The sequence below is a fragment of the Leptonotus elevatus genome, chromosome 1 (genome assembly GCF_054856555.1).
Source record: "Leptonotus elevatus isolate MCC_2025b chromosome 1, RoL_Lele_1.0, whole genome shotgun sequence".
NCBI lineage: Eukaryota > Metazoa > Chordata > Actinopteri > Syngnathiformes > Syngnathidae > Leptonotus > Leptonotus elevatus.
In genome coordinates this window covers 27,719,034-27,740,179 of record NC_141239.1, presented here as the reverse complement: position 1 = coordinate 27,740,179, position 21,146 = coordinate 27,719,034, and the positions used below count along the sequence as shown (strand labels likewise).

Sequence of the window (21,146 nt, the reverse complement as noted above, 5' to 3'; positions counted from 1 at the left end):
CCCGTATTTTGTCACACCAATTCAGAGCAACAATGCATCATGTGAAAGGCCTGTTTGTAAGCGTGAGCAGTGCAAATAACCTTATCAAAGCGCGCCCCCTTGTGGAGCAATGGGTTTACACGCACATCAAGTAGGAATGTGAATGTTTTATTCAAAAGACTGTAGAAGCAAGTCAGTCATGTGATGAAATATGGTATTAAAACGTTATGCTGAAAGCATCTCTCTGTCCATGTTCTTCTTCAGTCTTCTGTCCGGTTCTTTGCCGGCAAGCTCTGGAACATCTGGTAGCGGTTCTGTCGGAACCTCTGTAAGTGTGACATCTTCTCCCTGTTTCAAGACAAAGCAACAAAGAAAAATATTTCTATGCAAATGAGCTTCAGCGGCACGAGTCTTCCTGCAGAGACAATCACAAAAGTTGTGCCGCGTGTCAAGAGGAGACAGAATAATGGCACGTTGTCAAGTCCCGTTTGGACGGCACTAAAACACTGTTATTTCCACAATGACGCACGTTTTATGTTTGACTTGGTGTTGCGACACTGGATTCCCGAACATTTATTATTGTTTTGAAAAGCAAAAGGGTGAGATAAATGACCTAATACCATTTGTTTGTCCATGCCTGGCGTTGCATCAGTTGTCAGTTTGTGCTTGCATGCATGTTAATTTAGGCTAATGAATAACAATAGACAATTCATGCCACAAATAATTACAACATCTTCTCCAAGTGTGGTGCTTTAAAGCTGCATTGAGTTTATGAATAATATACAGTACCTGAGTAATGGCTTCCAGTTCAGCCAAAACGGCGTCCTCGTCCTCCTGTGTGAGCGCTCCAGACAACATTTCATCGATTTGCTGCACCAAGAATATGTTAAACAATAAATAAAAATACATGACATAAACTTATGTTTATGCAGTAGATAGTCAATGCAATGACACCCCCCAATGTATTTTTTTGGGGTAATTTGAACTGAGGAATTTCTTTATTGACTGTGATGGTGCACCCGGCGATTTTTATTGAGGCACGGCGCCAATTTGAGCGGAGGTCACAAAGGAACGTTTACCTTCTGAAACTCAATCGATTCGTGGGTCTCGTCCAGGATCCTCTCCACATCTTCTATAGACATGATCTGCCACCAATGAGGATAGATGAGAAATCAAATTAATCAGTCGGCGTTTTACTGAAAAAGTCAGAATTTAAATCGAGGAAAAAAAATCTGACATGTTCAGACAAAAAAAATCAAATTACCAATAAAAGTTGCAATATTAAGGGAAGTCTAAATTTGGATTAAAATGATATTACATGAACATAAGATGCCAAATTAAAAAGTCTGATTTCTTATTGAAAAATATTTGACAATTGACATGTGAATATTAGAAGTCTTGATTTAACTGAAAAAAAAGATGTGTTTGCGCACATGAGTAGTTTGCATGCAAATAAAGCATATGCAGCTTCGCTTTTTATCCTTTAATCTTCCAACAAGGTGAGCCAACACAAATCATCGTCATCAGCACAAAGTGAAGCTTTGGTCGGAGCCATTCATTGTCATAAGATATTGAAGGGTGTGGGTGCTTATTTTCAATAGAAGAGTTTTGGTGGCGCATCTACCTGGTGCATACTCTTCAGACAGTCGTTGCCTACTTTCAGCCCCTCGATGACTTTCATCTCAATTTGCATGAACTCGATGTCTTGAACCTGCGGACAAACAACATTTCAAAGTGAAAATTCCACTCTTTGTCTTTAAAACAATACTGGGACCTCCACTTAAAGGGGTAGTCAACCGCTCCAAAACTTCTTGACAATAATATGTTCTATGCAGCCCCACTAGTCTAACAGTATTCTGTTAGTTGAGTATGAGTTAAGCAGCAAAATCCAGCAGTTTGTATCCATTTCAGAAGGTGGCCATTTTGCCTCTTAAAATGACATCACAGTTGCTTAGGTCTCAGGTAACAACCAATCACAACTGAGCCTGAGCCTGAACCCTGAGCAACATTGATGTCATCTTCAGTCGACAGCAAGTGGCAAAATGGCCGCCCCCTTAGATGGATGAAAATGGCTGGATTTTGCTGCATAACTCAAATTCTACAAATGTAACATTAATCAGAATGTCATGTTTAGACTAGTGAGGTCACATATAACATATTATTGTCAAGAAATGTTTAAGGTTGACTTCTCCTTTAAGAATGTGACCCCACTGACCCACAGTAAGACTGCTCGGCAAATATTTTTTGTCTCCTTGCAAGCACATCTTTGGATGATGGCAGCAAATGTCACAAAGCGTCGGATCAGATGAAAGCAAAATTGCTAAGTAGAGATTTCCTCGAATAATGAAGAATAGGTTAAAAAAAATTATTCGCCAATAGATACTTTTGTACCTATACTGTTTAATTATATTGTATTCAATGATATTCCTGTATGTTCCATCAAGTACACGACTGTAGAGGCACTGGAATTGAATTCCCATTCACTTCAATCTGACATACGAGTGATTTGAATTCCGAGCATGGAGGTCACGGAACATGCTAAACTCATTAAGTCAAGGCACCACTGTGGCCGCGGGAAGTCGTACCATGCGCTCAAGGTTCGAGATCTGGTTTTCGGTCTTGTCTAGCAGCTGATCCTGATAGCGCTTCTTCTTAAGGAGCAGCAGAGCCTTTCTGCAAAAAGAAACAGAGCATAATTAGTCTACAGTCATAGTTTGAAGAATTGCACACACAAAAAAGACTAACAGACCAGTTCTTGTCATTGTCAAAAAGTCATTTATTCAATATAAAAAGACAAAGTTGTAATATTAAAAAAATCATAATTTCACTATCAACTTTAACATAAAAAGTTGAATGTTTTGTAAATAAAGACATTGTATTTCAAGAAAAATTATACAAGAAAAAAGTTGTAATATAATAGGGGGGAAAGTCATATTGCGGGGAATAAAACCGTAATGTTACAACATATAAGACTGGAGTAATTATATAAGCATGAAAAATTGAACATATACTGTACTTTACCTGCACTAAAATGAGTATTTCAAATAATACTTTTGTATATTATAAGAAAATGTCCAAATTTAAGGATATTTAAGAAAAAGTTTAAGAAGAAAAAGATTGTAATTAAAAAAAAAATGTAATCTGAATTTTACAGTCAGGACTTAACTGACTTAAAATGTTTGGATGGGTCATGTTTTGCGTAAAGAAAGTTGCTATATAAGTAAAATATTTTAATTTTACCACCCCAAAAATTATTGCATGAAAAATTCATTATTATCAGAAATGATTGTCAAAATCACCACACAAATGTAAACGCAGCAGTCTGTGACCCACAAAATTCCTCATAAAATCCAGTAGAATTAACAAATACACATCAATAATTCATACTTACTCTTTTCTGCCATCTTTTAGCAGCTGCTTGGCGAGTAGTCTCTCTTTGTCCAGCTGGAGGGTGATCCTCTTTTGGTACTGCTTCAGTTTATCTCTCTGCTGCTTTAATTGCTACCAGGCGACAAAAGTCCAAATACATACGCAGTATGTGTGTGTGAGTGTGTATGTATATGTATGCATACATATATATATATATATATATATATATATATATATATATATATATATATATATATATATATATATATATATATATATATATACATATATACGTATATATATATATATATATACATATATATATATATATATATATATACATATATACGTATATATATATATATATATATATATATATATACACATACCGTTACCAATCTCCATCTTACCATTTGAACAGGAGTGTGTACACTTTTTATATCCACTGTACAGTATTTTAAAGGAGAATATTTGACACAATGGATGTCAGGTTGCCCTTATGATGCTAAACATGCTAAATGTTGCTAATGCTAACGGCATTGCAGGGTTAATCGGCTTTCCCCCGCTATGAGCTCACCAAGACGGCTTTGTCTTGTTCTGTCACGCGGGAGGGTCGACTCTTTCCCCCAAACACGTTTCCCATTCTTTAGAAACATCCCCGCCACATTTGTATCTCCTCGGCGGACCAAACGTGAGTTGTTTCGATGTAGTTGACCATGATAAACCGCAGTCTCCGCGCCGCCAGCCGGCTAGCAAGCTGTCGGCTGGCTTGCTTTGTTGCTCCGTCCTACGGCAAGAGACGAATGCCTGGAGACCGTACACCGCGAAAACCTAACAGCCGTAAAATGTAGAGAAAAAAATCATACCTTTATGTTTTAAAGGAATATTTGAAAATGCAATATATCAACTTTAATGCAATTTGACGCGTTGATGTCTTTCTTTTATCAAGTGTCAGATGGCTATTATCACTTCAATGTATCAGGACCATGGACAGCAACTGTGATCTACCGTCCTCGACATACGACGAATTCATTTAATCCGAGTTATTTATTTATCTAGATAAGGCAGTACGTAGTAAAAAATATATATATATATATATATATCATGGTATGACTATCAGTCACTAACTTTTCTAAAGATGACACTGGGATGGATGAGGTGAGTTATATTTTTTGTTGCAGTGTTCTAGTCTTTTGAGACATAAAATTGAACGATTAAAAGTAGTGTAGATTTTGGGTAGGAAGAGTTTAATCAAACTGCTGGAACGGAGAGTATGGGTGGTGGTGTATGCATGGTGAGCAGAGAATGAAGATAGAGTGGGGGTCTTCCTCAATGAGTGGTTTAAGGTGGTAAATTTTTTTGTATTTTGTGCGTTGTATATTTACTACCTAGAAATAATTATTTTTCCCTCCACAGGGCTGGGAAATATATAAAAAAATATCGATATTGCGATGTATAATCCCAAAGACATGCAATAAGTTTCATATGAAATTGTATGCTTTATCTGAATTGGACACGTCAGATGCAAACTTAAATGTGCATCACCATCCAATAATTGAACATTATCGAGGGTATTTACAATGAATTAACGACAAATACATTGAGCTTGCCTATTTTCTCACAGGAAAAAAACGTTATTCTTTCATTTGATAATACAAATTTTATTTCTTTAGGTACATGTTAAATATTGCAATAACATCGATATCGTAATATTCAACTGTATTGCATGTTTTTATCGTAGGATAGATTACAGCACATTACGATTTACGTAGAAATCTATCATAAACCAATGACCCCTGCAACGTGTCCACATCTTTCCAGCAAGTGATCAGATATAAATGACACATACACAAAAAAAAAAATCACACAAGGCTGACAAACATTAGTTTACTTGGATACAATAAAAAGGCATTGGACAGTTGTTGACATGATCTCATATGATAAGTCAACAAGTGATTGTGCTTTGCAGTACACTGATGGAACATGACTATGACACATTGATAGTTCAACCCGGTCTGCCGTGTTAATTCAGCTTCGCCAAATATGGCACACATTTGAAGACGTTCTCATCATATATTCATTCTCGCATGTTCTTCCTTTAGCACAATATGATGTCATCCAATGCAAAAGCTGTCTCAAAAAAAACGGGAGCATTCCTTTAAATGTTCTACACTTTGGTTTCCAACCATGCTGCCTTATAAACGTATTCTAATCCAATATTTCAAAATTCAGTTTGACACAGGAGAAATAATTCTTAATGATAAATAACCAACTAATTGATTACTATGCTCATATGTAATGTTTATTTTCTTAAAATGTACATTCTTATTACAAGTAACACAGAATTAGCAATTTTGAAAATACACATACTCCCTGCAAATATGTCATATTGATTGACTTGTCCAGTCTTGGTTTGACACAACCCTTGTGTTGGATCAAGTTAGACATGCAGGTTAATGTCGTGGCCTGCTTGGTCTTCTAAAGAGTTATCGTAATTCCATTGTGAAGGGATGTAGCAAAAAAATCTCAGGCTACACTTTTAACCACTCGCTCAATCAAACTCATGCAGGCTACCAGATTACAGGACAAAAACAAGCAAAAAAAAAAAAAAAAAACACAAGGGCCAACTCGCCTCATGAAACAGCTTTGACACACAACACAGCCAAAGGCACACACTGGTTTGCATGTGCGTGTGTGCGTTACTGAGGTAGCCGCCTCACGTCGCCGGCAGAGTGCAGGCTCAGTAGACAGAATGGACACATGAAGACAGTTCTTCACGTTTGCATAGTGGCTGCGCAGGCTACACCTGGAAGTCCGTGCCAAAATGTCGGATCTGGGCTTCAGTCATGGACAGATAGGTCGCCCTCATACCGGGCGAGTACTGTGGGAAGAAACATTGAAAAAGTAAGCTTTCAAATATTTTCAGCTTTTTTTCACCATGTAAAGTATTACACACATATACATTCACGTACATACCATTTGGTGGGCTAACCTGCGACCTGTGATTTTATATCATATTATTATGTGTGTTGTATGACATTAAAATTGATGGGTTTCAATTTGCCCAAAAAGTCTCTGATAGATCCAAACTGTACAATTTGATGCAAACAGTATAGTATTGATATTATTAACTCATTCACTGCCATTGACGGCTAAAGACGTCAAAAATTCATTTGAACTATTTCTATTAGTTTCACATTATTTTCCACTTTTGTTAACAAGAGTATGAAAACCTATGAAAAAAAATATTGTATATTTAAAACGGATATAAAATGTGATTAGTCATGAGTTAACTACTGAAGTCATGAGATTAATTATAATAAAAAAAATTATCGTCTGATGCCTCAAATTTTTTAATAATATTTTCTTTTTGTTTAATTACTTTATTATTTAAACTCAAAAGTAATCACACATTTTAAATCTGTTCTAAATGTACAATAAAAAAAATCTAGGTTTTCATACTCTTGTTAACAAAAGTGGAAAAAAAATGTGAAACTAATAGAAATAGTTTGAATTAATTATTGACGTCTATAGCCGTCAATGACAGTGAATGAGCTAAAGAACAAAACTTGGAGATGACAAAATCAGACAAAAACGGTTCAATAAAGGAAGTGAGGTGAACACAAATGGCCCAGACGGTAAAAACATAGGATAACAAACAAGCTGTAGATTTAAAGGACATCGTGTATAAAGAATATTACAAGGGGTTCAATGTATGGTAAAAAGCAGACAGGACATAATTTAGATGGCGTCGTACTGTACTCACATTGCTAGTGTGCTGAAGCATGCGTGTTTGGGAAGGAGCAAGCACTTGGCACAGCAACACATAAGCAAAAGGGGTGAGGTGAGCCCACAGCATGTGTCCACAGAGTGGCGCACATTCAACCCATAACAATAATGATAATAATTACAAAAAGAAAACATGCAACTTACAGTTTTTAAAAGTCTGAGTTAATAACAGAAAATGATTAAAAAAAACAAAACACACAAAACAAAGCGGTTAGTCTCATGCACATTTATGATTGTCATTCTTCGAAAGCCTGACAGCAGAAGCGGCCAACGGACATACAGGTAAACAAATACATTACAGAGAAACAACATACTGTACATCAACTGATTCATTATGATGGCGTTTGCCTTCCATACAACTTGCGTGACAAAGTCATCAAGTTACAATGATAAGGTCAGCATTAGTTTACATTGATTGTTTGATTGATAGTGCACAAACTGGTCACAACATTAGGTACACCGGTGTATTGAGAGCCAAAAGAAGATTTGTTTTCATGAGATAATAGTTTTAATTTATGATTTTTATTATTAACTCATTCACTGCCATTGACGGCTATATATGTCAAAAAAATTCAATTAGTTTAACATTTTTTCCACTTTTGCTAACAAAAGTATGAAAACCTAGAAAAACTTTTTTATTGTACATTTATAACAGAAATAAAATTTGTGATTAATTTTGAGTTTAAATAATAAAGTCATGCGATTAATTACAATTAAAAACCGTAATCGCCTGACGTGATGAAAAAAAAAGATTACAAAAAATTAGGGGCGTCAGGCGATTACATTTTTTTATCGTAATTAATCACATGAATTCCCTAGTTAACTCACGATTAATCACACATTTTATATCTGTTCTGAATGTACAAAAGGTTTCATACTCTTGTTAACAAAAGTGGGAAAAAATGTTAAACTAATGGAAATAGTTCAAATGAATTTTTGACGTCTATAGCCGTCAATGGCAGCGAATTAGTTAATATGGATTATGTATTTTTTTTTTTTTTTTGCATTTTCTTTAATTTTAATTTACCATCTCAGATTGTTCTTCTCAATAACTAATTGTTTATTGTAAAGTTTTCATTTATTTATTCATTCAAAATTCAATTACACAAAATAAACAGCTTGTTTTCAAATTTGCCTTACTTTTCATGTTTATTTAAAAATATTTTATTTTGTTATTATTGCTTCATTATGTACTTTTTACTTTTATTTTATGCTTGATTACTTATTTTTAAACCAATTTTACCATTTTAAAACAAAATAAATGTTGACATTTGGTTTTAATGGTGCCATTTTTCATGCTGGTGTACTTTTCTTACATTTTTCATTACTATTTCCTTGTTCTTATTGTTAAGGACTTAATTAGATATTCAGTCTTTAAAAAGACAATATACCATTTTGTAGTATTGATTTAATATGCTCATTATTGCAGTTTCATACTGAGTGCCGTTCCTAATATTTTGACCCTCTCATGTTGCAATACAGGGCAACACGGGACGCAATTATGCTAGTAGCATTTTGAGACACTTACAATCCGCTGCATTGATATTCCGCGATAAGGCCCATTATTCTTGTATGAGCTGCCTTTAATGGCTGTGTTGAAATGTATCTCACGGAGACAGAGAGTGTACATTTTTAAACAGCGGGCCACATTGTCTGCCTTTTGCAAGTCATTTAAATTCTGTGAATGTAGTAATGCGGTCCCGCCGTCCGACAGAAGCTTCATTATAAAAGAGAGAGGGCACTTTAAAGGAGAAAAAGTGCGGATTTACCAGCGTTATCTATTATTTAGAAGCTGCTCCGGGGACACATGACTCACTTATTGACTATCAGCGCTGGGATTAACATTTATATTATTACATACGAGCGAGGCAACCATGCAGGCGTGTGTGCTCTTTGGAGGTTGTTTTACACATTTGATGCCTTTGTCTTATTAAGAGCAAATTAAATTCACTGGTGAAAATTATGGCTCTGTCATGAGCCACCAGAGGGCAGTCTTACGCCACTTGCGCTTCCCCCTAGTTTCACGTTGTGGCCAGTGTGCAGCTGCTGCAGCTGGAGGGTGTTTTTGCCATGCGTGTAAGGGTGGGGGAGTGTTGGGGTGGGGGGTGGGGAGTGTATGTGGGGGGAAGTGTTGGTCACACTTGGGACACCAGGGCAGTGTACGGCCAACGCACCGACGGGGGCGGGGATCCTCTGCCTATCAATGGCACATTCTCATATCGAGGGCTCCCGCCAAACAGCATGGATTGATTCCTGGGAGGTGACGAGGGAGAAAGACATACATTTAGAAAGCAAGTAGCAGAAAAACAATGTGAAGTATTGCAGCCATTACATGAGGGACTGGGTGGTGGACACTTTTTTTTGTCATATTTGTTAAGCATCAGTACATGAGTCAATGATCTGTGGAAACAAAATCAGCTCTATGCAGCACCCATTTTATAACTACATTTTTAAGAAACCTGCCACACCTGCTGAAAAACAATCAATCAGACATGGAAAGCACGACTGCTCAATCATTTGCTGTGCACTCACACTGAAACTATAGTAAAATATCTACATGGGAAATTAATAATATATAGGCTCTCTCTCTATATATATATATATATATATAATTATTTAAAAAAAAAAGCCCATTCCTTTTTTGTTTACAACTGGGTTTAAAATTAGCAAATAGAAAATGAATAATCAGAGCAAAGGGACCTCAGGCAGCTGAGATGTTTCAGAAGCAACATTTGTGCTCGATATATATATATTTTTTAATTGATTGTACATTCCCAAAAATGAAATTGACCCGATTTAGCATTGTAGTAACACTACATTATGACTAAATCATGCGTAGCAGTTGTGGCTAACATTAGCTTATTCGCAGTGCTAATGCTAGCTTAGTGTTGCTAGCGCTGCTATCTTGCTGAAGCTAGGCTGTCACGACTACGCACTACTGCCATTATGGACAGCCATGTTTGAGAACTGTGGATGTTTGTGAAGGGCATGGCTTCGGTCAGACACTTAAGAGATGGAGGGATTAGTGCAAGGAGGCTACAGTTAAACCTTGCTAGCAGTTCTAACACTAACTCACCCTGAGGTGTACCCCAGGGCTTAGCTATTGTTCTTGTCCAAGGTCTTACAAAGAAACATTACTTTAAAATTAGAATTAGAATTAGATGTGTAAACCACGAGACGTCCGTACGGCCTTGAAAACTTCTTAGATACCTTGCAATTGTCATACAAGCATTAGCATTACAGAAGGTACGTTGAATAAATGACATGGGCACCTTACAAAGGTGATTTGCATACAAGTGTACCAGTGTAAACGCATCAAAACACTATCTTCACCTTGATAACAAGTACAAGACAAACATGTGAGAGGAACGCAGAACATGTGTAACAAATAAAGTACATAGACAAAAAAAATGTACAAGATTAACATTACAAGAAGAGGTGGAGGTTTAAAGGTGTATATAACGTCATTCCCACAGAGCAGAACATTTATTATAATATTTTGTTTATTGGTGTTGCTGCTCCATGTGTGTTCAAGTAGCAGGTGTTGAAGGTTTATAATTACTGTAACATTAATCTTAATGGACATTAGCACTGGCATCTCACATTTTATGTTAGCATTAAGGTATCAGATTTTTGCTAGGTGACATTACATCATTAGGTTGAACTTTTTGTCTTTTAAATAAAGTATAGTGTTTAATTCGGTCGTATACACAGTATATGTTTTACAGTACTTTTGCACGGATTGCCGAATAAGCACCTTGAAGCAAGCACGCTTTGCCTCTTATTAAAGGGGAAGTCAACTTTAAACATTTCTTGACAATAATATGTTATATGTGACCTCACTAGTCTAAACATGACATTCTGATTAATATTACATTTGTGGAATATCAGTTAAGCAGCAAAATCCATCCGTCTCAGGGGGCAGCCATTTTGCCAGTTGCTGTCAACTGAAGATGACATCACAGTTGCTCAGGTTTCTGGTAACGACCAATCACAGCTCACCTGTTTTCTGAAGCTGAACTGTGCTTGGTTGTTACCTGAGACCTGAGCAACTGTGATGTCATCTTCAGTCGACAGCAAGTGGCAAAATGGCCGCCCCACAGATGGATAAAAACTGCTGGATTTTGCTGCTTAACTCATAGCCTATACCACGAATGCAATATTAACCAAAATACCGTATTTAGTAAAGGTGTGCCCAAAAAACGATTCTCATAAGAATCACGATTCTCATGTAGTACGATTCAGAATCGATTTTAAATGTAATTTTATACTGTCTTCCCTTTGTTTGTGTGTGCCTTTTATTGGGAGCGCTGTTCATGATTTGGCCACTTAGGGGCAGTGTGGTTCCACACAGTCTGATACACTGTTAAATTGTAGCCACATTAGAGAGTAGAAGGAAAAAGTCACGATCAAGTTATTCCAATAAAAGTTGTTTTTTTTGCAGCGTGGAGCCGTTCTTTTGAGTGATAAAAGTGCAGCGAGTAGCGCGCTAATTAGCATTAGAGAGTCAAACTGGAGTAGATCATCACGATTCCTTGAACATCTATAATTTGAAGCAAAAATCATTGTCAATCAAATAATTTTGAATCAAAAACCTTTCTTAATCGAAAATCGATTCTGAATCGAATCACGCACCCAAAAATCGGAATCGAATCGAATCGTGAGACACTCAAAGATTCCCACCCCTAGTATTTAGACTAGTGGGGCTGAATTGAACATATTGTCTCCCAAAATTTTTTTGGGGGGGTTGACTTCCTTTAAAAAAAAAAAAAAAGCTGTGACAGGGAGTGTGACAATAGGCACTAAGGAATACTTAAAAAGTTCAGTTCTGTTCAGTCTTCAATTCCGCTTATCCGGGGTCGGGTCGCGGGGGCAGCAGCTTTAGCAGGGAAGCCCAGACTTCCCTCTCCCCAGCCACTTCAGCCAGCTCCTCCGACGGGATCCCAAGGCGTTCCCAGGCCAGTCGAGAGACGTAGTCTCTCCAGCGTGTCCTGTGTCGTCCCTGGGGCCTCATGCCCGGAACACCTCCCCAGGGAGGCGCCCAGGAGGCATCCGAACCAGATGCCCGAGCCACCTCAACTGGTTCCTCTCAATGCGGAGGAGTAGCGGCTCGACGCTGAGTCCCTCCATGATGACCGAGCTTCTCACCCTATCTCTAAGGGAGAACCCGGCTACCCTGCGGAGGAAACTCGTTTCGGCCGCTTGTATCCGGGATCTTGTTCTTTCGGTCACGACCCACAGCTTTAAAAGTGAGGCTAAAATTATATGGTGTCCGCATATCACCAATTTTCCTCTATTGCATGTGGGTCTGGAATGTATCACCCATGATAAACTGGAGTTTGCCATACTGTATTTCCAATACTTCCAAAAGAAAAACCTGACTTGAAAATCATCATTTTGTGTTCTATCTTGGTGTCCGGTGTTGCTCTTACATGTATTCTGGGGCGGGCAGCACGCTGGCGGCAGCCTGAGGAGGAGTATGGATGCTGGCCTGGCTGCCACTGCTGCTGGTGTAGCTGCAGAAGCTGTGGATGTTGGACCTCCTCGGGTTGTAGGACATGCGCCGCGCTTGAGGGTTGAATGGGTCCTCCTCGTCTATGTCGTCATACTCTTTGTCTCTATGTACAGAGGCAGTGCACATGTCAGCACTTTGCTGGAGTATCTGGCGAGGTAATGAGATAAGGATTGCGAGTGGGGGGTTGAAGGAGGAATGGGGGGGATGTTGCCTCATGCTGCTGACCTCCTGCCCATGAGCGTCCACACTCGGAAAATAGCACACAGCATAGCGGAGAGCGCACACGCCGCCAGCAGGGAGAACAAAGCCAGGTAGAGGAGGCCTTCGACGCCATCGTAGCAAACGCCCATTAGGGCATCAAGGTAGTCCTGCAGCATAAATAAACACAAATGTGACCGATTGCTTGACGTCTTCAAGATGTAAAACTGGAGAAGACACTTTTGCACACAACAACTGATGATTCATCATTTCAACATCCATATCATCGCAGATTTTTAATACTACTTACAAACATTTTACACATATAAAAACTTTGGTGTTAGTTAAGTTTTCATATAAAATGCTTTCCAAAGGCCAAATTTAGATTTACGCTCCTTCTGTGTAGCATGTGCCGCCACATGCCTGTCAGCCCTAAGGAGGAGATGTAACATTATTGAGGGCAAGAAGACGATGCAGAGAAGGTCCCTAACAAACCTTAACCTTAACAGTTGTTATCCATAAATTGTAGCTAAACTATTTCCATCGGCTTCAATGTGTTGGTGCTCCCCGTTTGTTAAAAGGTTTATCATTAGCGTAGCATCCATGCTAATTTCCATTAGTCTATGCCAGTTTGCAAAGTATGCTAGCATTAAGATAGTGGACTTCCATTAGACAAAATTACGTGATTCCATTGAACATTTTGGTGTTTTAATATATAGGTCAGTATTTTCGTAGACAGGCGCACACGCGCTCGGCGTAAAAACGGGCCCATCACCATTTTCCCGCCGACCGTGCGTCACAACTGGTCTCCAATTGCCAATGTCACATGCGCGGCCAACGACATCATCCGTGCGCCAATACCAGCGGGTCACTTTTCTTCTGCAATGTCAAGCACGGCATACGTGCCGACCATCTTGATTTTGATGTAAATGAGAGATGCCACTATACGATTGGTCGGGACTCACATTCCATCCCACAACGGGGCAACTTCCGCATTACGCCTAATTCTATCTGTGCAAAGCCGAGGAAAAAAGACCAAAAAAAAAAAGAAAACTCCAATTTGTAAGAGGCCTGATTCCCATCTGATGATATTGAAGATTTTGTACTTATAATGCCACTCGGGTGAAAAAATAAATCTGAATTGTGTCAATTGAAGCATGCATGCAGTATAAATCTAGCTATAGCCATACAGATAAGACGGCTATCAGATAAGACATGTAAGAAAGGGTTTATCTGAAAGTGGTAAGAATATTTTGAGGCAAAAAGAAAACCAATCAGTCCTAATGTGCTTTATGTTTGAAAATGCAAAAAAATAATAATGAATCAGACCGAATTAAATTCAACTAAGAAGGGCTATAAAACACACTCCAACTATTTCTGTTCTATTGCGGTCTGTTCACTATCAGGCAAAAACAACATTAAATGCAAGAATTTGGAAGATTTAGATTGCAGTAAGAGTGACTAGAAATGAGACAATTACGCTGGTAATTTGGAATTTTGCTGCGTTCACATAGCTGGGTGAACACTATTACAGGATTTAACGAGGGACCTGTAATTAGAGGAGCAGTTAATTTCCTCTCGGGGCGACTTGCACACACACAATAATAAGGCTGAATTTGAACACTTGGGCCCTTCCGTTCAAGGTCAGCATTGGCCTGATTTTGGGATGTCAACTGACAGATGATCCTTTTTAAAGGTCTCATATTATTCAACTTTCTAACATACTAAAATAGTTCTCAAATGTGTAAAAGACATGTCTGTGACGTGCATTCGTCAAAATTGACTTTGGATCTAATATTTTTGCTGTCCCGAAATCAGCCAAAAAACGCTCTGTTTAAAATAGCCTGTTTTAGGGGTATGCCACTTTTATGTAAATAGCTGCACCAGGCCACGCCTAGGCCGCACCCTTTTCTCTCAAAGGGGCAGTGATTTTGGTCATGGTAGCCATGTGCTAATGTTGTGAATGGAAACGACGGAGCAGAAGAAACGAAAAATACAAACATGTCTTTTACACATTTGGCAATGGTTATTTTGCCGTAACCGGCAAATCTCCCGCGAACGTTATTTAGCCGTGAATGTCTCAGATTTGCCGTGAATGCTTGTAGACATTTACAAGCGGTTATGAATAACACAAATGTGCACATTTAGGCCACTGCGCGGTTGCAACGTGCAAGCCGTCTCGTCGAGACCACTTAGCGGCCGGTTAGCATCACAAAGTCATGTCGCGGCAAATTAACCACCGCGGATTGTATTTTGACAAAACAATACGGAACCGCTTCATATTATCCAACCACCGTCTGCTTTATCATATCTGACCTCTTGTAACCAAACAACCTCCACACGACAAATGTAGCTCCCACTTTAGGCACTAAAAATACACCAGTAATATGGTAGAAGGTGTACATCTCTTATTAGAAAGGATAGGAAGGAAGGCTACAAAACTTACATCTTTCCCGTTTGCAGTCGTGTCACACTGTTGGGAACGATCCATTATGTTTAAACATTGTGTTGCAAATCTGGCTCTGAGCAGGCTTTCACTAACAAAACAGTCCTTTGAGAAATGATGTCGGTACACGTCCTTCAAAAATAAAATTAATCCACCGTCTTTTCAAAGACTTGGGACGAAGGAAGCAACCACTTTTTCCTGATCATTGTTTCCCCTCTCCACGGAGCATTTGCGAGCTGGGAGAGAAAAAGAAAGGCGCAGCCAGCTTCTCGAATTTCAGTGGGCGTGACAAACCTTTACCAGAGGTGGTGCCACTAACCCGAGGGGGCTGGGTCGAGTGCACTTCCGTGTCTTTTTGACGTCACTAAGTCACGGAAGTTTAATCTGCCCATTTGAAGCACACATTTTAGAAAGGAGGAGAAAGCTAAAGAAGTCGCGGACTGACTTTTTTCAAGCTTGGTTGTATTGTAGACAGGCCGGGGATGCATATTATTGATAGAAAACCCCACTAAAGGGCATTTTCATACTATGGGAGCTTTAAGGAATTGGTCAATTTGTAAATCGCCAGGCACAAATTGGTAAGGCTTCACTGTATGTCATACACTTTAAGGGCAGGAAGCATACTGGGTGATTTTTTTTTTCCTCGTCGTGTGGGGTCGTTTTCATGTTAAAAATTAGTATACGTGTGCCCCGCTTCAGAAGTAAAGTTTAAAGGTGGCATTTGTGGCGCTTTGAACGACTAAAGGGGAAGAATCTTAAATAAAAAAAATTAAAACACCTTGTGTAGCCCACGACAATCAAGCAAGGCCGTCAGTTGGTGCAGATTAAACTCGCTGCTGTTCAACAGGCGCTGGATACCTACAAGGTCTCTCTGAGTGAAACAAAGGGAGGGGAGAAGCATGAAAGATTACAGTATTGTACGTTTTTTAGTGCACAGAAGCCTCAAGGCCTGATTTACTAATGGTTTGCATGTGTTTACTGACTGGATTGCGACAGCCTAACGTGCAAAATAGCCGCGTAATTAATTTTTTTGCATTTGCCTCAATTAATGTGCAGCGTTGCCTGAATTAATAATAATAATAATAATAATAATAATGCATTATATTTATAGGCGCCTTTCTAGACACTCATAAAATACTAGAAGATCTGTATGCAATAGGGTCATTTAGAACATGCAATGTGACACTCTTCGATATCTTAGTAAATCAGGCCCTTCCAGTAGTCTGGTTGTTGTTGTACCTCAGCGGTTGGAAAGACGGGCACGGAGAACTGCAGCAAACCTTGGACCTGGATCTGCATAGTGGTCAGCGAGCGCTGGCAGATTGTCAGTGACTGTATACATAAAAGAGGATCATGTTAATTAGGGATGTAACGATATCCAAACGTCGCAATAGGATATTATCACGATATGAACCTCACAATACGATAATTATCACGATATTGAGGGGAGGATGGCGATATTAAAAAAGTCACGACATTGTAAAAAAATAAAATTAAAAAAACTCGTACTAAACCTACCATCTCTAATAAGTAATAACACTAAATATTGAGGCACTTACTTGCTAATGCACGCACACATTGAGTTCTTCCACATATTGACTCGATTCACAAGCATATTACATTCCATTTCATCTGACGATTAGCGTGTATTTTAAACATAGAAGGGCCAAAACATGTATGAAAATTTAACTGTGCTAAAAAAACTAACCAACAGAGATGGAAATCAACTTGACATTTTTAACTGCTTTTAACTCATTCACTGCTATTGACGGTTATAAAACGTAAAAAAAATCATTTTAACTATTTCTATTACTTTAACATATTTTTTCTACTTTTGTTAGCAAGGGTATGAAAACCTAGATATTTTTGTATTGTACATTTAGAACAGATATAAAATGTGTGATTAATTGAGAGTTAACTATTGAAGTAGTGCGATTAATTATGATTAAACATTTTAATCGCCTGATGCCCCTAATTTTTAATAATAATCTCATCACGATTACATTTTTTAATTGTAATTAATCGCATGACTTCACTAGTTAACTCACGATTAATCACAACATTTTACATCTGTCCTAAATGTACAATAAAATTAGTTTTCTAGGTTTTTATACTCTTGTTAATAAAAGTGGGAAAAAAATGTTAATGTAATAGAAATAGTTCAAATTCATTTTTGACGTTTATAGCCGTCAATGGCAGTGAATGAGTTAATATTGTGACATGACGATATTGTGGAAGTTTAAATATCACGATATCCCTAATGTTAATAAGGAAGTGCCGTGTCGACAAACAATTCAACCTTAAGTAAAGCTAAATAATGCATTTAATTGCAGCTCTGCCGCCGATTGAATACTGTAATTATGCGTCATGGATTCGAAGGCTGTGAAGATGCACAGCGCGCTCACAATTAATGCAGCACATAAAAAAAAGTTGTACAATGAAAATGGTCATGAAAGTGACAGTTTTACAGGGTGTTAAGCATGGAACATTTTCCAGAGAGGTATTCATTAACACCCATCCATAACTTTACTGTTCTGCTTGTCCTCATTTGGGTTAAGTTGAACTGGAGTCCAGCTGAGTTTTGGTGGTAGCGCCTTAGAAAATAGATGGAAATTCCAGAGTTGTATGTACATAACCCGTGTTTATTTATGAAGCCCCTTTTTAAATATATCTGCATATCAAGCATTCTAATTACACTCTGAGTATGTTGTTGTTGTTTTTGTGTACAGAAGCCGTCATTATGCAAGCTATGAATGAATAAACCATGTTGCTTGTGAGCGGCAACTCAGGCAGATGTTAGGCAACGGGGGGAAAGGGTCAAATGTGTCGCTTGAACTAATTCCACGTGATGGTCCACATTTCTTGCTGCACTTTGATGAAAGCTCATCTTTGTTTACCCAAACATGAGTGTGTGTGTGTGGGAGTCCGTACCTGTTGGAAGGGGTTGGGTAGATTCGGACTGCAGAACAAATAATAGTGAGCAACGTCTACCGGGTGAGAAAGACACACAAGTTTAAGTATGTGGTCATCTTTAATCATGATACAGCTCTGGAAAAATGAAGAGGCCAAAAAAACATTGAGCCATTTTTCATTTGCTGCAAGTGATGATATTGACATTTTATATTTGGGAGTTATGATGTTTGTAGAAAAAAAACAAATATGTTCATTTGACTCCAACTGATAATGTTGCAGCTCATGTTCATCTTTTCCAGAGCTGTATGCATTCTTCCAATGAATTACCTTCACTGAGGAAATCTTTGGTTTGGTTCACAATAAACTTGTCAGGAGACACGCAGAAGTCACTGGTGCCCTGCATGACAACACAACAACACAACAACACACGCAAAGGCCTGTCAGTACACTGTTGCACAGCTGTTTCATCGACATCTTTATTTATCTTTTACTACGCGTTATGCTTTGCTGGCCTTTAAAACTGCAACGCACTCTCATGCTCTTTAATGCAATCCACGAACGACTCCTGATAGGGGTCCTTAGCTTTTTTATGTTTGACATTTCAATGTTACATTAACTCATTTGCTCCCCAAAACGTATATAAATATGTTCTATTTTAAATGTTTTATGTGTCCCAAAGACGTATCTATACATTTTTTTTAATGTGTTTTTTATGCTAGAGCATACAGAAGGCTTTGATGCAGCCTCTCAACTGTAAAGAACGGTTGAAGAAATGGTAGTTATTACACAAACGGCCAGCAGGTGGCAGCATAGCAAACGAGATCAACCAGGGCCATGTTGAAAAAAAAAGCTATTTTACTCACATTTCTAAATAGATTTGTGAATAATGATGAAATGTAGCTATATTCTAATGCTAATTGCTGCAAAACGGAAACAGATAGAAACATACTTTTTTTCCTGATGAAAAAAAGAGACTAATCTTTCTTTTGGTAGGTTTCATGTTTTTAGAGCAATAGAACACAGTATTCTGTGGGCCTTGCTAAATCAGTCAAACACGTAGCAGAGTATTTTTAAAAACGGATATTTCTCTCCTCTGTGTGTAGAAAAAAATAGTGTCCACATCACCCACGTTTGTAGAAAATAAAACATCCACAGCTAACCGCATTAATGCATTTTTAAGTACGTTCATAACAATTCCAGACCTTAAGGTGTCAACAGTTTTCCAAATCCTATCCAATCAGAGTATGCCTCCGTCTGGTACTTCCACAAATTGGGCCTACACTGAGATGCATGCCAAGCCTCTAGAGGGCAGTAGTTAGCCAAATACTGCTCGTCTCTTGACGTCCTTCCACCATGCGTCACACAAGCACGGACTGTCAGACAAGACTTTTTTTTATTATTCATTAAGAAAATACTTGTAAACAGTCAATAAGTACATCATAAACTGAGCATAGAGGAAAATACAGAAGATAAATACAAAATCTTAAAAAGCTTCACTTCTTTTTTTTCAACTTTTTCCCCCACTCACTCACCACCACACACATATACAAACATGGTCTCCCCGGTGGGGAAGCGAATCCAGGCCGCCTTTTTTTCCCCCTTCTTTTTTAACAACTTGAGATATGTGATTGAGTGACATGTGTAGAGGACGACGTAAAAGTTTACTAACGGACACAGGTGACCGCGGAGCCAGAGAAATACACAAATCTTCACTTTGGCCGGAGTTTTTAGAAACCTTTGTTTGTAATTTAAAAAATTCCCGCAGATGTGTGGATGACAGGGCAAGCCGCAGAAAAATATCTCCCGTTTGCAAAAAAAAACGGCTACGTGTATACATGGCCTTAGTGAAAATGTCTGGGAGTGAATGAGTTAATTTTCAGGGCTTAAGAACCTCTAGGTTGGCAGATACATTCCGACTTTTACACAAATTGGCAGGAGCGAAACTAAAGTGAACAACACTTGCATGTACAAACCAACTCTCAGTTAATTTGAACTCAATCAGTGGTTGGGCTTGACACTGAACTTAATACTTAAGACATTGTGGGCAATTGCTAAAGGCTAGGGGGTTATTTTGATGTTCAAAATGTCAAACATGAATCACATTGACTTAGGGTATGGTATTCCATGGCGAAATGCTTTAGGCAGGTATAATTAGCGATGACATGGTTCTTGTTACTGCCATGATCTACCTTCTTTCATCCGACAGAGCCCATTAAAGATGCTCTCTTATCAGAATTTCAGTGCACAGCGAGACTGACAGCACTTCACAAAGAGACAGACGAGCGATCGATAGCGAAGCTGCACTTTGTGCTCCCGTGAACAAAGCGAGTACAAGACACAAAACGCTGCCTGTAACCTGCAGTTCCTCTGTTTTAATGGATCAACGGTTAGCATCCGCAAGCTCAGTATGACACGAGACCACAGTGGAATACATGAAATGAATGTCATGTCAGCATGGGGTCCTGCATGTTAGCCTTCATCTGCATCTCGTTAGACATGTTGATGATGCCACTTTTCATTAAACATGCATGCGCCTGTGAGAAATTTGAAGCATCACCATCGTCATCATCATTTCCCTTTTTCAACAGTCAGTACGCTACTTCAATGTGGGAAGGAAATACAGCATTTCCTCATGTAGTGGAACATAGACAATACTGTAGATTACTATCATTACTCCCTTCTACTTGTAGTAAGACTAATTAAAAGGGAAGCCTTTGTAAATGTTCCAGTTACCACTGACCTATTTTCTATTGTGAAATAGTCACTTGTCACTCACAGGTGACATTTACACGATAATTTCTTCATTGCCTGGAGACAATTTAGAGCAGTACTCGTTTATACTTACAGCATAGCCTTTAAGTGTTTTTCAAACAAATATTTGCAATGCTGTCACTATCAAATCGTTTTAGAATCAGTTAGATTATTATTGTTATTATT

The 21,146-nt window shown here is 38.4% G+C and overlaps 2 protein-coding genes across 4 annotated transcripts in view; both read right to left on the bottom strand.

Moving 5' to 3' along the window:
- Positions 1-131: 131 nt before the first annotated feature.
- Positions 132-4,154, bottom strand: LOC147181456 (charged multivesicular body protein 6-like). 2 transcript variants are annotated; one of them, XM_086088300.1, is made up of 7 exons: positions 3,926-4,154; positions 3,371-3,480; positions 2,565-2,652; positions 1,604-1,690; positions 1,059-1,124; positions 769-849; positions 132-327 (listed from the first exon to the last, which is right to left on the bottom strand). In XM_086088300.1, exons 1-7 carry the CDS (start codon positions 3,989-3,991, stop codon positions 205-207), a joined length of 621 nt encoding a protein of 206 aa, XP_085944426.1. In that variant the 5' UTR covers positions 3,992-4,154; the 3' UTR covers positions 132-204. The 2 variants fall into 2 exon arrangements, with proteins under 2 accessions (XP_085944426.1, XP_085944435.1); XM_086088309.1 differs by having other exon boundaries at positions 3,759-4,151.
- Positions 4,155-5,221: 1,067 nt separating this feature from the next.
- The window catches only part of ttyh2l (tweety homolog 2, like), a 43,451-nt gene continuing 27,526 nt past the window's right edge, over positions 5,222-21,146 (bottom strand). The window contains exons 7-14 of one of the 2 annotated variants that reach the window (XM_086058295.1): positions 18,537-18,606; positions 18,228-18,283; positions 16,536-16,628; positions 16,075-16,167; positions 12,878-13,020; positions 12,570-12,755; positions 9,312-9,390; positions 5,222-6,229 (exon numbers count right to left, since the gene is read on the bottom strand). In XM_086058295.1, the coding sequence (XP_085914421.1) occupies positions 6,149-6,229; positions 9,312-9,390; positions 12,570-12,755; positions 12,878-13,020; positions 16,075-16,167; positions 16,536-16,628; positions 18,228-18,283; positions 18,537-18,606 (801 nt within the window). In that variant the 3' untranslated portion in view covers positions 5,222-6,148. Of the gene's footprint in view, positions 6,230-7,115; positions 7,295-9,311; positions 9,391-12,569; positions 12,756-12,877; positions 13,021-16,074; positions 16,168-16,535; positions 16,629-18,227; positions 18,284-18,536; positions 18,607-21,146 lie in introns of those variants that run through there. The other variant, XM_086058306.1, reaches the window with a different exon arrangement.

Coding starts and splice junctions, on each gene's coding strand:
- LOC147181456 (XM_086088300.1), bottom strand. CDS start 3,991: ATGGGAAACGTGTTTGGGGGAAAGAGTCGACCCTCCCGCGTGACAGAA. Junction 3,481..3,925: donor AACAAGACAAAGCCGTCTTG/GTGAGCTCATAG, acceptor GTCGCCTGGTAG/CAATTAAAGCAGCAGAGAGA. Junction 1,125..1,603: donor GTCTGAAGAGTATGCACCAG/GTAGATGCGCCA, acceptor CATTGGTGGCAG/ATCATGTCTATAGAAGATGT.